The sequence below is a fragment of the Rhododendron vialii genome, chromosome 1a (genome assembly GCF_030253575.1).
Source record: "Rhododendron vialii isolate Sample 1 chromosome 1a, ASM3025357v1".
In the NCBI taxonomy this organism is placed as follows: Eukaryota; Viridiplantae; Streptophyta; class Magnoliopsida; order Ericales; family Ericaceae; genus Rhododendron; species Rhododendron vialii.
The window spans coordinates 1,339,916-1,357,244 of NC_080557.1; the positions used below are offsets into that span (position 1 = coordinate 1,339,916).

General features: G+C 36.7%; 2 protein-coding genes across 2 annotated transcripts; both read left to right on the forward strand.

The window, feature by feature from the left end:
- Nucleotides 1-3,269: 3,269 nt before the first annotated feature.
- On the forward strand, nucleotides 3,270-4,195 carry LOC131317276 (uncharacterized). Its single transcript, XM_058346838.1, has 2 exons — nucleotides 3,270-3,647; nucleotides 3,689-4,195. The coding sequence occupies exons 1-2, from the start codon at nucleotides 3,270-3,272 to the stop codon at nucleotides 4,193-4,195; spliced, it is 885 nt and encodes a 294-aa protein (XP_058202821.1).
- Nucleotides 4,196-10,111: 5,916 nt separating this feature from the next.
- Nucleotides 10,112-12,468, forward strand: LOC131335661 (EG45-like domain containing protein). The gene is made up of 3 exons (XM_058371134.1): nucleotides 10,112-10,287; nucleotides 11,074-11,380; nucleotides 12,227-12,468. Exons 1-3 carry the CDS (start codon nucleotides 10,170-10,172, stop codon nucleotides 12,237-12,239), a joined length of 438 nt encoding a protein of 145 aa, XP_058227117.1. The 5' UTR covers nucleotides 10,112-10,169; the 3' UTR covers nucleotides 12,240-12,468.
- The last annotated feature ends 4,861 nt before the right edge of the window (nucleotides 12,469-17,329 follow it).

Consider the following 17,329-nt stretch of genomic DNA (forward strand, 5'->3'; position numbering starts at 1 on the left):
AAAAGAATTCACACCCCTCAAAATGCAAAATTGTTAGTGTTATTCGGTGTGAATTGTTGGTGTTTATTTGGTGTGAATTCTGGGTAAATTCTTAGTTTGAATTATTTGAGTGAACTTTTTGGGGTGTGAATTCTTTGTATGAATTTGAATAATTCATATCTCATCTGCACTATTTACATTTGCAAGAATTCACGCCACAAAAAAAAACCAACAAAGAAAAAAGAAAAAGGAAAAAAAGAGGTGTGAATTCTTTTTCCTGAGAACACCTTCTGCCTGCCCTTCCGCCCGGCCTTCCACTCAACAAATTTGAATGCAGATTTTCAGTTAATCAAAAACTCTAGAACCTCCAGATCTTTAGATATCGAGTCCTAGGGTTTTCTTCCAATGTACTCGATGGAGAACTTGTCGAGATTGGCGTCGTTTTGGGAGGAGAGCGACGAAGATGAGAAGGAGCTGCGGTGGGTGGCCCTGGAGCAGCTGTCGACGTACAGTTGGACACGAGAGGGAAACGGCAGCGGCGGCGCGCAAGAGCTGGGCGAAGAGCACAGGACCGGTGAAGATGAGTGACGAACAGTAAGAGACGATGAACGGGGGTCATTTTCGGAAGATCACTTAAAACAGGGGCTGGACGGGTATGGCTTGACGCCTGCTGAGTCTGGACGGGTAAGGATTGACAAAATGGGTCAAGCCAGTCAGAACCTTGGACTGTATTATTGGGTCCATTTGTTGGCCCATGAAAGGCCCATTTCATTGATCCATGTGTTTCGAACCACGTTTATCGTGAAAAAAATAGATTGGAATAGTGTTTTAATCCATTTATCTCAAGATGTGTTCCAATAATAGGGTTTTGTTAATGTGTGCTCTAAGGTTCATGATAAAGCACTTGATAATGTTCATTAAATGATGTCGATTAAACCTCACTATTGTAGAAAGTAGTGAAAGTAGTTGCAATATTGGATGAAGAGTAAAATTTGTTTAGGAGACCAAAATACCCCTTAATTTTATCGTCCGCAAAATTTTATTTGTGTTCCTTCCTTTCTTATTTTGCCCTTCCACCTTCTTGTCTTTTGGTGTCCAGGTAGTAACATTTTTCCTACAAGTCCTAGTCATACACAGTGGCGCCATAGCTTATTAGCAGCAAGTAAAGCTAGAAACAACTGGGCTAATGAATAGTGGGTTTGGATTAAAAAGTAGGCAGCGAGTTTTATTATTTAATTTTTTTCACTTTTTTAATTATTTATTAATTTTGTGTCGAACTTTTGTGACTTATTGATTCGTCTTGACTAGAGAAGCCAAAAAAAGTACAATTTTTTTTATTATTGGAACTCATGTTTTATTTTTTTTTAAAAAGACCAAAAAAAGAGAGTCAAAAAGCTCTCTTTTTTGGTTGTCTTTTTTCAAATTTGTTGTTTTGTATTTATTAGTTTTATGTCAAACTTTTGTGACTTATTGATTGTCTTGACGAGAGGAGCCAAAAAAGTACAATGTTTTTTTTATCGAAACTCGTTTTTTTTTTTTTTTGAGAAAGACAAAAAAAGAAGTCAAAAAGCTCTCTTTCTTAACTTTGGTATATAAACAAATTAACCTCATTACAATAAAATGATAGCTACAAGTCGATAAACAAAAATTGTACACTTTAGTTTGCTGAACATTTAAATGAATGGATAATTATATATACTTTAAAACAGACAAATGAAAAAAAAGAAGAGTTGGATTACCCCTTCCCTGGTGAAGAATGCCACCTACAAAGGACAAATGTCAAGCCGAAATGCCATCAAAGTAGATCATGATAATCACAAACGGGCGCAGTAGGGCTATAATTAGCAAGCCGATACAAACTGTAGGGTGGTTGAATCAGGAGTGCCCTTGGAAAATACAAACATCGTTGAGGAGCTGGGCGTGTTATGTGCTGTCAGAAGTAGCCCAAAGGTTTTATCTAGATCCAAGGAACACGTTCCTCAAGAGCAGGGGTAAAGCCTGAAGGGGAATGGTTATTGCAAGGTACGTAGATAGCAATATTGGCCTGTTTTGTGACGTGGTCACGTGGGAAGTGGGATTTGGGCGGCGATGGGAGAGGCAAATTTAGGCGAATTTTAGGCATGGGGATGTAGGTTCTGAGCGGCATCTTGAGCGGCAATGGGTAGGCATTTAGGGAAGCGGGGGGGGGGGGGGGGGGGGGGGGGGGGGTGGGCCCGGGGGGGGGGGGTGCGTGGGGAAAGGCGTTATGTTGAGGTTTGGGTGCATCAGCGGAGCGGAGTTTGTGGTGGGCCCACGGGTATGTCCGATGCGCTGAGGTTGTTGGATGACGAAGGTGGCCCTTCGGGACTCTCTTAACGCATTTCTTTCCCTATCGTATCGATTTCATATTTTGATATTTATGATTAATGAAATTTTCTTCGCCGTTCAAAAAAAAGGTAGGCCTCTGTTGATGGACCATGTCTTTAATTGGGTCCAAAGCAACATGGGGGACATGGTGCCATTTAAAAGGAGTAATGTGGTCATTTCTGAAATCTCAGAGCCCATCCAATTATCTGCATGTGGACTTTAACAAGGAGCCAAACAAGCAGCAAATGAGGGGCTAGGCCAGTGGTAGAAATGAAGTCATGGGAGGAACTCTGGGAAAATATGAGTGCAATGAAAATGTGGGAGGCAGGCTTGGGAAGGAAGAAAAAATAGTAAAGCAAGTGGTCTTTAGGGCTGCAGCTGCTGCAGTTTCTCTACCGTGAGAATGATCGATGTGGAACTATTTTGTCTATGGCAAGAGTTATGGGATTAGAGAAGGTTGAACCGGCCTTAAAAAGGATTAAAAGGGGTTAAGGAATGGAATTTGGCAGTCTTTGGGGATGTACAAAACGTACGAATAAAGATTACGGAAAGCCGACTGCCTGATCAGGATATTGAGGCTGAGAATGGAAGATCCTTCTCAGATTAAATGAGAAGTTAATTGAAGACACTTCAAGAGTGCTTATACAAAAGCTAAGGGCGATTAAATATAAGCTTAAAGTGTGGAATAAAGAGGAGTTTGGAGATATTAATACAGCACTACAAGATATTGAAGTGGAACTCCACCAGTTTGATTTATTAGCAAAGGAGAGACAACTCAATGCAGAGGAGAAAGCATCGAGGTGCAAGACCAAAACAGAATTTTGGAGACTTCACGGCTGACAGAATCACTGTGGAGACAGAAATCAAGGGCAAATTAGTTGAAATTGGGTGATAAAAACACGAAATTCTTCCAAGCTTTGGCTAACAATAGATATCGGAGAAATATGGTGGGTTCAGTTAAGGTGAATGCAAGAGTATTGGAAGACCCCAAGGATATCAAAGAAGCGGCAGTTGAGCATTTTAGTAATAACTTCAAAGAGGAGAGAGTGATTAGACCAGTGTTGGGGGGAGTCTTCCATAGAAGATTAACTTCAGCAGCTTCCCTTCAACTTGGCATACCCTTTCATGAAAGGGAAATAGTTGAAGCTCTGAAAGAGTGCAGCAATCTCAAGGCTCCGGGTCCAGACGGCTTTAATTTTTCTTTTGTGAAGAAAGGTTGGGAGTTTATGAAGCGCTTGGTGCTAAAAAAATTCTCAGAATTTCATGCCAATGGAAAGCTCACGAAAGGTATTAATTCAACTTTTGTTGCCCTTATTCCTAAGGTTGACTGCCCTGTGTCTTTTAAAGATTACCGTCCTATTAGTATGGTGGATTGGGTCCGAGGGAGAAAAACATTGTTAAAGGAGTAAGGATTGGAACTAACAGGGCTTTTGTATCTCACCTTCAATTCGCGGATGATACGATATTGTTCTGTAACAATAACATAGAGGAGATGGCTAACATTAAGAGAATTCTTAGATGTTTCCAGTTTATGTCAAGACTGAAGATCAATTTTTCTAAAAGTTCGCTGTGTGGTATCAATGTCCCACATCAGGATGTCATTTCTCTTGCTCAAGTTATGGGGTGCAAAGTTGATCATCTGCCAATTAAATACTTGGGCTTGCCTTTGGGTGCTAATCCCAATAGAATCAAGACATGGGATCCAGTGGTGGAGAAAATGGGAAAGAGGCTAAGTGTTTGGCGAAGGAGGTCCAATTCGACAGGAGGTAGACTTACATTACTTAATCATTCACTTAGCAATTTGCCCATTTATTTCATGTCTATCTATAAAATGCCAGTGGCTGTAGCAAAGGCTATTGAGAAGTTGTAGAGAGTTCTTTTGGGGAGACATAGCTGAGAAGAAAAAATTACACCTTGTGAAATGGGAGGTGATTTCTAAAAAGAAAGATAATGGTTGACTGGGAGTGAAGAACCTATTGATTCAAAACTAAGCTCTTCTTGCTAAGTGGGGGTGGAGGTTCGGTAAGGATAAGGATTCGCTTTGGGTGATCGAAGGTTATTAGAGGAAAATATAACTTGGAGCGAAATTGCTGGCTTCCGCGGTTGCCAAATTCTGGACAGGTTTCGAATATTTGGAGGGATATATGTTCAATTTTTGAATCCTCCACAAGTATTGGGTCTATTATAAAGGAGGGTTTTAGAGTTCAAATTAATTATAGGGACGAGGTTTCTTTCTGGAACGATATTTGGTTAGGGGATATTACTCTTCGAGAGAATTACCCACGCCTTTTTCTTGCTTCTACTTAGAGGGATGTAGTTGTTAGTGCCTTGAAGGAGGGTAGCAATAGTTCAGGATGGAATCTGCTATTCAGAAGAGATTTGTTTGATTAGGAAAAACGTCATCGAGATGAACTTGTACAGAGACTTAGTGCAGTGATTTTGGATCGGTCCAACCGTGAAGTCAATTTACAAGCAGTGGGAACAAACTGGAAACTCTAGGAATCTGGTTTTGGAAGCACTATGGAAAAATCTTAGTCCTCTCAAGGTGGAGATTTTTTCGTGGATGGCAGTACATGATAGGGTTGCTGCTCGTTCGGTGCTACTGAGTAGAAATATGATTCATGAGTCTCAATCGGTTCTTTGCCCCTTGTGTTCTTTGCATCTGGAAACTCCCCATCATTTATTTCTACATTGTCAATTCTCTTGGGTTGTTTAGTCATTGATTTTGGAGTGGTGGCATGTGAAGTGGGTTTGCCCATCATCATTGGCGGATCTTTCTACTCGGTGGTTTGATAATAGATTTGGTAATTTGGAGAAACACATTTGGGAAATAACATTCTTTGCTACACTTTGGTCCTTATGGTTAGTGAGAAATGACTATGTTTTCAACAATGCTATAATGGGAGTGGGAGAAGTTGGGAAGCTTATTAAAACCAGAATTGCGATGTGAATGAAGTCAAAATTTTTTTTTTGAACAGCAAAAGAATTTTATTAATCTTTGAAAACAAATTACAAAGATTAAAAGGATCCAAAGCACGAAGCACCCGGAACCAGAAGGGAAAATAACCACCCATAGATGGCAAGAAGCCAACCAAAGCATACAACCCCAAAGAAGAAGCACCACACCCAAACCCAACCAATGCAATAAGACACCTAAAACAAAACCCGCTCCTGAGATGACTAAGGATCAATCATTACACTGAGAATCCTGAACATTGGCCTTTGCGCCATCTTCGGCTTCCGTAGTCATGAATACGAAAGGTGAAATTGTAATTTAGATTTAGGTGTGTTTACATCCAACTATTTGTTGGATGTTTGTTTTATTTTCTTTTTCCTTTTCTTTCGCTCCCTCGATGTATCCCTTTCGAGTTTATAAAAGTTTCATTTGCCGAAAAAAAAAAAAGAGTGCTTATACAGAAGAGCTAGTGGCACTCCAGACCAATATTGCGAGGAGTGTTTCCAGTTGCAATTGTAGGGAGCCTCCAAGTGAATTTCAAGTGCCATATATGATTCTCTCTGAGGAGGAAATCTAGAATGCTGTAAAGGAATGTGACGGAAATATTGTAAAGGAATGTGACGGAAATAAGGCACCAGATCAAACCTGATGGAGATTTAATCCTTTCGTGAATTTGCTCTCCTATCGTCCTCTAGCTTGAACTTGAATTATTCTCTTCACCTTCTACTGTAGTGACGGAAATAAGGCACCACCCATTGTTAACCATAGCGTAATGAAAACTATTGAACTCATGGTTACGATTACATCTGTTGCTTCCTCATTATTTTGCACGAACAGTAAGGGCATCTTTGTCTCCTTCACATGAAATACCTGGCTTAGCTTAAGCTTGTTAAAACAAGTCCTGCCATGAAGCATGTATATGAATTATCAAGTTACCGTTATCAAAATACCTGACAAAAACAAAAACAAAAAAAAAAAACCCTTCAAAGTGCAATGCACAGCATTTTCTACTGTGATCCATTTTTTTTTTTTTTTGCTCGGCTACTGTGATCCATTTATCTTATCAAGAGTTTTCTCTTTCCTTCTATTTCCATTTCTCTTACCCAACTCAGAACTTGGCCGTCGAGAATAATTAATGCTTTGTTTGCCTTACAACTAAAAAAAAAAAAATTCAAAAAATTCCCCCTAGATTCCCTTTACTTTCAACATTTCTCTCTTTATCTCTCTCCACTTATTACTCTTACTATTTTTCAAAAACCAATCCAAACAAGGCATAAATCAATAAGATACCAAAGCTTCAAGGAAAAACCAAAATGAAAAACAAAACCAAAGAAGTTAGACATAGGGTGAAAAATATATATGAGTGAACGGACCTTAATTACTTTGTCTTCCCACAATTAATTGAAGGTTTACCCATTGTGCTATCGTACCACAAGTGGGATTGATGTCAGGTTTAGACAAGTTTGAGGAGTACGTACAAGTTTCAAAAAAATCTACACTATCTAGGGTGCAAAATTTATAAGTTTGATAGCTAAAATAAGAACCACACGTCGACAACTATAAAATAAGTTTGTGTAAAATGTATAATAAGTTTAACTTATTATGAGTACAAGTTTGTAAACTTTAATATAACGGTGTTAACTTTTATCTACGGCGTAAAATGGAGTATATAATAAGTTTGATATATTATGAGTACAAGTTTGTGTGTTTTAATTAAGTTAGAAATTTGTTCTTCTATGAGATTTGGTAAATACCAAGTGTTTGGTTAAGTTTGTGTTTAATTGGTCTGTGTGTACCTGTTGGGTTTGAACTTGTGGTTAGAAAAGCGTTGTTATAAAGAAGTGTTGGTTCCGGTGAAACCAAATCTTTGGTAAGATTTGAGATCATATATGGACAGGGGATACCAGTGTTTGTTCAAGGGCAATTACACTAAATAGGTGATTAAGCAATTAGCTGAGCTATAATAAAAATTTTGAGCATTCCTAAGAGATGTATAGTGGCAAACACAAAATTCATAAGCAAGAAAATTTTCAAACCATTTATTGATGGTTTGAATAGCTAAGATAAAATTATTTACTAACTAGGGAATTAATGATATACTTCTTTCGAACTTGTAAGAGTCAAAGTACATACTATTTTTTAAATATTCACCAAAATTTTATATAGAATACTTTGTGGTACATCGAAACTTGAGAAGGGTCGCGGTTCTTTTTCGCCTAGCCTCTGCCTACCCCTATTGTCACTTCTTTGAGTCCCTCAATTGAAAACTTCATATGCAAATTCGTCCAAATTTTACATTTCTTTGATCAAAACTTTTGTTTTCACATTTTCTTGTTATATATTTTTTATGTTAAGAAAATATAGTCTCATATTGTTTGGGAGTGAAATTCTAATAATTTAATAAAATTTGGGACATACCCACTCATTGTCAATTGATTCTTAGTCGGATATAAAGTTTCAAATGGTGTCAGAGCAGGACTCATTCCACCCCAGATGTTAAAAATTTACATTCCATTACACACCCCGCGATGACAAACTAGCAAAAAAGCTGTACAATAATAGGGACCCAAAAAGTGATCACACGTGACAGATTTCAAACGAGACTGTACGTGAGGGATGATGTTGAAATAGAGTCTCACATTGCTCGAGAGTAAAATGGATGATCACTTAATAACATTTAGAACATTTCTCACTCATTGCCAATCGATTCTGAGTTGGATAATATAGCGTGTAGTGAGCCATGCAAATCCCACCAAATCCAATTCACCTGTCATTTAACTACTCTTTGCCCCATGTGCTTACATTATCAAAGGGCTTTGAATAATAGTAGCAACTAAGTATCCAAACCTTGCATAGATAATACATTCCATTTATTGAATTGCGTAAACAACTCCAAGACAAGCAAAAAGAGATCGTATTTAATGATATCATTTTCCATAATGGTAGTATTTTACTTAACAGTACCTGTCATTCAATTTTTTATAGAAGATGTGACATGAGGGAGTCACATTATCGATCCCACTTGATTTTAAAGATTTTATTTATGGAGACTGGTCTTCAAACAAAGTACCTGGAATTAGTTGCCCAAATCTCCTGAAATGAATAAAAAAAGTGATCATGGAGATCGACATAGTGGAAGAGAATTTGGTAACTCGAATCTCCTGAAATGAATACAAAAAGAGATCATGGCGAATTAGTGGAAGAGAAATTGGTAACTCAAATTAGTTGCCCAAATCCCCGGAAATGAATACAAAAAGAGATCATGGAGAATTAGTGGAAGAGAATTTGGTGACTTCATCATTAGCCCATGAAACTAGAAGCATAAAAAATAAATCAAGAATGCATATATGTGTGTGTGTGTGTGTGTGTAGGTATGTATGTATGTATGTATGTAATATGTGACTTTGATCCGGCTTTGATCAGGTTCTTGCTAGGGAACGGTGGAATTAGTTTTCAAGAATTAATCGAGTTCCGTAAGTTGACCCGACCACCCTGAGTTATTAAAAAAAGAATTCAAACAATATAATCTAAAGGGTAATTGTAGGATGTTAAATGAGCCAAACCAAATAATGCATGGGTTTTCCAAGCTTGATAGAAAAGTTTATGCTCAACTTTTAACTCGAACAAAAAAATTCCCTAATTTGTTAACAAATTTATAATGAGCATGAACACGAGTTGACCTCAAACTTACTTGCTTCAATTACGTAGATAACTTACTTTTATCTTAAGGAACATAAGGAATTATATTAATTGCATGGTCCCCATTCGCTAATAAGGAAAAATTGAGAAAAAAAATAAATCTTGTGGGAGTTCTCGACCCATATATATATTACTTACATACACAATACCATATTATCATCAGAGCCTATAAGACCAAGAAAAACTTAGAGACCTTGACCCTACAGACAACCCAAAGTGGGATTCCACACCTTATCGATCTAAGGCTCCATTCAGTTATCAAGAATCTTACGTGAGAAGTATATCTTCGCAACAAGTTATAAATAGAAAATAGTTATTTTTCTGTATGTGTTCAGTTGACAAAATATTTTGCCAGAAAAACGAAACTCTATCTTTTTGCAGGATCTATTTTGCAATAAAGTGTCCGAATAGAAAAGTTAAAATTGTAAGCCCCTTCTTAGTTGATAACTCATACAAAATATCATGTAACGGTAAAATTTTCCTACAATACATTTAACATAAAAAGATTTGATCTCTTAAGTATTGAAGTTAAATAACCACCATGAATGATTAAAAGTTATTTGTGCTTGCCATTGTCATCTGGTTCATTAAAGTTGGATCGTTAAAAATGTTTACCACCTGTTCTCAGTGGAAAGCCAATCCAATGCAATAAGCGACAATTTTGGTTATGGTTTAAATAAATAAAAAAATGCCGATTTAGGTTACAGTTTGATTTTAATTGGTTTCGGTTTTACCTATAACCAAACCGAACTGACTCATTGCCATCCCTATGGACCCTCGGCTCAAAAGTTTGGCTCTATCACCGCTCTCAGTGAACAAAACAAATATTGCATGGATTGAAAATTTACATTGAACAAAAAAATGTCTTCCACATGAAAAGTCATTTTTTTAGTTATAGATAGATTCTTGTCAACCCCAACGTTTGGCTAATTGATTTAGAGAGAGAGAGAGAGAGAGAGAGAGAGTAGCACTTACACATCACATTTAACAAGTACTCTTTGTCCCAAGTGCTTACATGCATTGCAATCGATCTTTGAATAACAAAATCATATTGCGTTCCACATGAATTTTTTTAAGTTAGTTCTTTAGCTATAAAAGGAGCATCCCTCCTCTAAACTTTGTGCATTGAAAAACAATTTGTAGTCCTTTCTACAGGTGTTTGGTAGGAAGAAAAGAGAAAAAAGTTGAAATGGGTGCCAAAATATTAATTTCAATACTGGTGGTCATATCAATCTATCTTGTTCCGATGACATATGCACAATATATGTACTCGGGGACTGCTTCAGTCAGGCCTGCCCCTTATGCTGGTAAGTGCTAGATTTCATAATGTCTTATTATGCATGTAATTGTATAGATTTGGAATAGTAAAGTTGAGCTCCAAAAATGATAAAACGATGAATAGTTGGAATGAACGATGTTCTCAAAACTTGCACCTATTTTTACTCTGTTTAGTAATTGGTCTACTAGTTCTTCGTTCCGTCGAGTGTTCGATCCTTTCAATGTTTCTCATCATTTTACTCATAAAAATTTACTTCCCCAAAAGAGGCAAGCAAATTGGGACGGAGGGAATAATAATTTTGGCTCATGGATACATGGGAATATGGGATTGAGACAGGGAAAAGGGTTTCAACTTTCATAGCAGGATTCCCTCTCCACTTCCTAATAATGCATCTACGCATATATATATATATATATGTGTGTGTGTGTGTGTGTGTGTGTGTGCCACATCCCGAAACCTTTGGTGCTCCACTTTTGTACGCAGGCGCTCCACTTTTAATGTGAAGTTATTAGTAACTTTCTGTACAAACTGGAGCGCCTGCGTACAAAAGTGGAGCACCAAAATCAATTTAAAGAAATACTAAGGTGGTGTTCCGCTTTCGCCCCTTAAAAATAAGTACTTTTTTACTTAAAAAATAATAGATTTACTGAAATAAAAAAAATATGCAATACAGATCTTGTTATCAAACAAAAAATTATTTTTGTAAGCAAGCTCATTACGTTTAAACTTGAAAATATGTTAGTATTATTTTTTAAATACTTATTTAAAAAAGTAAAACAAGGTCTAACTCGTAAAACCTTCTTTTTTTTCTCAGATAGGTCATGCCCTGACGAGACGATCAGCGACCTCAATAATACCTGTGTCGCCATAGCAGGCGACGCTGTATGGGAAGGGCCCCAAACATGCGGCACAAAATACTTTATAAATTGCACTGGTTCTACGATCCAGGGTCTGCCTTGCCCGTGCACAGGTAAAAGTGTTGTTGTCACGATTGTGGAACATTGCCTCACATCAGTTACCTGCAGCGTCAACGGCAACTTCAATACCTTCCAACTTTCTCAAGAAGCTTTCCTCGAAATTGCAGACCCTACTTATCCAAATATCGCAATTGAATACAAGAGGTAAACGCTCGAAACTATATTAGTACGTATTTGGTGCACATGATCGAGGATCACTGAACATTCATTATTTGTGTATGCATAACCTATCTATCTATCCATCGATACCATGCAGAAACGTAAAATAACTTTTCTTGAAAGAGTGAACAAATAAAATAACTTTTATTTGTTCACCCATCTTGAAAAGTGGATGAACACCCACCATGTTCTCAGTCCTATTTCGGTGATTTCAACGGTTCATCTTTGGAAGATGATATTTTATCTCTCTGCAAATTAAAAAACCATTTCATTCGGATATCAATAAATGCTTGATGAAATCACCCAATTTTCAATTTAGAATTTTGTAGGAATTTAAACTGAAAATTGTGTGATTTAAACAAGCAGTTACCGATTTATTATTGTGCTGATTTTTTAGGAGGGTCAGTTAAAATATCATATTGTAAAAGAGATGAACTGTTCTGATTATCAAAATAGAACATGGAACGTGGCGTGTAATGTTTGCCTATTTTTAAAAGTGGGTGAACAGAATTGATGCAGGCCGGTGCTATCAACTCCTAAAATGGAAACATGTACAGAATGTTAGTTGAAAATGAGTACTTAATAGAAGGAGAAGATACCAGTAAAAACTTATGGGTCCATAAAAACGAAAATATAGAATAACATGCGACGACATCTCATTTTTGTGTTTACGCAAATGGAGAGTTTTTTTATTACATAATTTGCACTTTTTTTTCTTTTCGATAAGTACCTAGTTTGCACATGTATTTCTACATATTGAACACCAAGAATAGCGTTTGTACATGTACTAGTATATGACTAACTAATAGCTTTTGTTGTATATTTATGCAGAGTATACTACTAAATTAAGAAAGTTTCGGAAAGGGTTGCAGCCTCCAACATCCAAAATGAGAAGGATATGTTGAAATTAATATTTGTATAATTCCATGAGCGTTGTTGTACTAGCACGAATGTTGTTTGTCTTGCTGTCTTCTTTTTCCGATTCAACTGGCATAAATAAGAAAGAAACTTATAAAACAGGTCTTGTTGTCTTGTTGTAAGATTAAAGAAGAGAGTTCACTTCTTTTGAACCATTGGCCAGCAGCCAGCTTTATATATGTCTGAATGTGGTTTTGATTCAAGAAGAAGAGAGTTCACTTCTTTGATTCAAAAAGCAGGGCGAAGTGCAATGACACGAAATGCGCGCATTACTACCAATTCTAATTAATGCTGTTGGGAGGAGCAGGAGGGTGACCTTTCCGTCAAAAGTTTGCCTGATGATAAAAGGGAAAGTGAATGTGTTATGTCCGGATCCGCTACTGTTTATTAGGGGCCCTACCAAACATTTCCTGTAATAATCCGAACCATTCATCTCGTAGGGACCGCAAAAAGTCAGTTTGATCGGACATCAATAGCTATGTCAAAATTTGAATTTTGGTTTATAAAATGGACAGCCTGATTCTGTCACTAGTATTTTAAGTTAAACTGTCCATAACCGTCGATTTTATAAACCAAAATTTTAATTTTGATATAGTCCTTGATGTTCGATGAAGCTAATTTTTTCCGTGGACATATATAACTTTTCGGGCCCTTCAAGATGAACGGTTCAGATGACTGCAATGAATGCTCGGTTGGGCCTACAGTGGATGATGAAAGCCATGAGGTTTCCACCTCATCCGGAAAGAATTTAATATTTTAATCTCAAAGGGAGAAGGAAATACCTAATCCTTGGAGACGTCGACCACCACTTACACAAACCAAGGAGGAATTGCTGGTCACTTGATCTTGTTTTTACTCTCATTTCAATTTCGAAATTAACCGAGGAGCTGCTAGCTAGTAATGCGAAAAATGTTTCAAGCCCGGCCATGGGTACACCATGTGGTGCACACTAAATGTACACCACGTCTTGTGGAACGCACTTTGAGATTCCGCAAAAATGATCAAGGCCACTCAATTATTTTAAAATATTTTTAAGGGTTTCGCATTTCTGCCAGATATCGATAAAAAACTTGATCAATTTTTTGCTCAAAAAACAAGTTTACTTTGATAGGAAAAATTAATTCCTTCATCCTGAAAGATACGAAATGAATCAGCATAATACTATAGGAAAAGAAATACATTGAGCAACAATTCTTTGCTCAATTTCCTGTCAGCAAATTAAGTATAGAATTGATCAAATTTTTACCAATATTCGATTGATCTGTTTTTTACACCAATCCTAAGAAAGTGTTTCAAACAAATAGAGTAGTTCCGATCATTTATGTGGCACCTGAAGTGCGTTCAACGGAACGAGGTGCGTATTTGGCATACAAATACCCATAGTTTTAGAGCCCGTTCCAGAAGTGAAAAAAAGTCCTTATTTTTTAAGAAGGCAATTTCAAGCTCAAAAATTATGGGTTTATTGAATTCTAAAAATATGCAATATGGATCTTATTTGAAAGATCTCGGTGAGATCTTTAATACAATGAAAAAAAATTTGAAAATTTATTTTTTATTTATATTATTTTTGAGTTTGAAAATGTGAAATAAACTGCTTATTTTTTTATTTTTTAAGAAGGTTTCTGGAACGGAGCTTTAGTATTGAAAAGTTTCATATGTCCAATGGCTCCTGATCTGGGCTAGACTGCAGTCAATGTCTAAAACCACCATTTTTCAGCCATTCACTTTGGATTATTTCAATACCCAACAGTTGGTCTTGGAATATAGGCCCACAACGCCTTTGGTTTTCCCAAATTAAGACCAAAATCGGGGCCCACTATCACTTCTTGTTCTTATAGGAGTACTTGCTGAAATTAAAAATAAAAAATATTCATAATCTTTTCACCGGAAATACTCCGTAAATAAATTTAAAATCTAGATTGATTATTCAAATGGGTCGGATTGACGTTGTGACTATTGAAGCAATCAGATCCCAAGATCAAAGGGATACAACAGAATCATTGGAGGATTTATTGGACAACAATTATGGGAATATTTGAGAAGATCTCAAGGCTGTTTTACAGCTCAAGTATCAAGCATATTTCCTTGTATAGCTTTCATATGTCAATTTCAATGTGTATATAACTCGCACATTCAATCCTATAATGAATTCAAGTTGGAGAGTCAAACAGTTTAGACCTCTGTTTATAAAACTTCTTTAGTGACAAAACTATATTATGAACTAAACAACACCGTTTTTATGTGCTCATTTCCCTATTGTTCGCGCTCTATCTGAACAACTCCTATTGTTTCATGGTTCGTTGGGCGAACCTCAAACCTTCATAAAAGAATGTGATTGGATGCATCAAAAGTGTTTCAAAATGACACTGTTTTTTAATTGTTGCTTCATGAACTTAAGATGTGAAATTTTGAAATGAAAAAGTTGGCCAAGGTCTAGGCAATGGTGGCCTTGCCGTTTGGCGTTTCCATGGGGGATAATTTAATAATTAAAAATGCAGGGACGTCAATAATACTTGTCTTTGACGAAGTAATTAAATTAGTAGATCACAGGTTTGGATTAGTGGTTTAGACTTTGATACGGTGGCGGAGTCAGGATTTAGTTAAGATGTTGGCATTGTTTGATGGGCGTTCCTCGGTATTTGTTGCATCTTGTTGGTAAAAATACACAAAGAAATGTTAACCCTTAAAATGGGCTATGTCTTGGGTTTTTTCTTTTTGGAATGAACAAAGATTCCAGGAATATCAATTATCAACACCTCGGAATAGTTCAAAAGAAGTGAACTCTCTCTTCTTCTTGAATCAAAACCACATTCAAACATAGCTGGCCCATGACCAGGTGTTAGTGGCAGAGAAGCATTCTTGCTTGTTTAAATTTGATTCTTCAATGAGATTCTAGTACGTACTTGTAATAATGACTTCTATGCAAAAGACCCCATGGAAAAACACCATCTTGCATCACCATTACTGTTCTGACTGTGGGATTTTCGGCTCGATGTGTGTTCTCTGTAAATCCTGCCCGGGCGGGATCCACGGCATTCAATTGTAAACCATTAGTTGAGATTTACGTTGTAGATTATCGCAACACAGGCCAGTACTGATCTTTCGGGTACTTCCCGGTGGTGTTATTTCCAAATCCTATGGAGAAAAGTTGTTCGTTGGTGAATTTTGCTAAAAACTCTGTTTTTTTAGCCACAATTGTATTTCACCCTTTTCACCAGAAAATAACACTTCACATACAAATCTCCCTTAAGGGAGAGAACCCAATCCACTATATATGTTTTCAGTTAGAATTTTGTTCTTCTATGAGATTTGGTAAATACCAAGCGTTCGGTTAAATTTGTTTTAACTGGTCTGTGAGTATCAGTTGGGTTTGAACTTGTGGTGAGAAATACATCATTATAAAGGAGTATAATTGGCTCCAGAGAATTCAACTCTTCTGTAAGATATATATGAGAACATAGAGGATACCAGTGTTCGTTCAAGAAAGCTACACTGAATAGTGGATTAAGCAATTAGCTGATTGCAATATATCACTTTTTAATGCATCCCTACCAAAAAACGTGTATACCAATTGTCTATGAAAAATTGTGGGAGAGGTATAGCACTGGCAAAAGCAAAATTCAGACTAAAAAATTAAATTTTCAAACCAATTATTGATGGTTTGAATAGCTAAGATAAAATTATTTTACCGACTAGGGAAACAATGATATACTTCGATCGTTAGAACTTGTAAGAGTCAAAGTATGTATTATATTTTTCTAAATATTCACCAAAATTTGTGTAGAATACTTCGTAGGACATCGAAATTTGAGAAGGTCACATACTCTTGTTCGCCTTGCCTCTGTGCCCCCCTCGATAAGCATTGAAATGTACTCTTGAAAACTCTCATACACTACCCTTTTGATCAAATTCGTTCAAATTTTTACATTTCTTCTCACATTTCTTTGATCAAAATTTTTATTCACATTTTCTTGTCATATATATACTTTTTTTAATCAACATTAAATAAAATTTTATTATTCAACGAACCAAAGTTATAAAGATTAAAATGAAACGGGAGAAAGAAGTATCACAACCAACGACCTACATCCCAACTATGTTGGCACCTAGGCTAAAAATATTCATTTGCCACTTGCTACCAAGGGAAGGAGAGTTGGCGAGAAACCAACCAAAAAAGAAGAAAATGTGATGCCTAGCCTCTTTCTTGTTATATATTCTTGTCAAATGTCAGCATTTGGTTAATTGATTGAGATATATAGAACATGTAGTTAGCGATACAAATCCCAACAAATCCAATTCACCTGCCATTTAACAAATGTTTGCCCCATGTGCTTACATTGTCAAAGGGCTTTATTAATTTGAATTATTAATAGCAACTAAGCATCCAATTAAATCATAATTCAAGATCAGGAGATACCTAAGAGTAATCATTTTAGGTACTTAGGCTCAATTATTAGTAGTGATGGAGAGATTGCTGATGATGTGACCCATAGGATCCAAATGGAGTGGCTCAAGTGGAGGAGTGTTACTGGTGTACTGTGTGACACGATGGTACCCACATAATTGAAGGAAAAATTCTATGGAATAGCCATCAGACCAGCGATGCTTTACGGGATAGAATGTTGGCCTATTAAAAAACAACAGGCGAACAAGATGAGTGTAGCAGAAATGAGAATGTTGACGTAGATGTGTGATAAGACTAGACGAGACAGGATTAGAAATGAAGCGATTCATGAGATGGTAGGTGTAGCACATATAGGGAAAAGGTTGAGGAAAAATAGGCTAAGATGGTTTGGGTATGTCTACCGTAGACTAGGAGATGCAGTAATTAAGAGAGTGGATATGATAGTTTTGGGTAGCAATGCTACGAGGAGGGGTAGACCTAAATTGACGTTAGATGTTGTGATGCGCAAAGATATGAGTATAGTAGGTTTTTGTGAACAAATAACCCTTGATAGAGCTCAATGGAAAAAAAAAATTCATATAGCCGACTCTAAGTGATTGAAACATAAAGCT

Excerpts from the sequence above, each read along its gene's own strand:
- LOC131317276 (XM_058346838.1), top strand. The coding sequence starts at position 3,270 with ATGGTGGGTTCAGTTAAGGTGAATGCAAGAGTATTGGAAGACCCCAAG. Across the intron at positions 3,648-3,688 it reads TTGTTGCCCTTATTCCTAAG|TATGGTGGATTGGGTCCGAG; the intron begins GTTGACTGCCCT and ends CCGTCCTATTAG.
- LOC131335661 (XM_058371134.1), top strand. The coding sequence starts at position 10,170 with ATGGGTGCCAAAATATTAATTTCAATACTGGTGGTCATATCAATCTAT. Across the intron at positions 10,288-11,073 it reads CAGGCCTGCCCCTTATGCTG|ATAGGTCATGCCCTGACGAG; the intron begins GTAAGTGCTAGA and ends TTTTTTTCTCAG.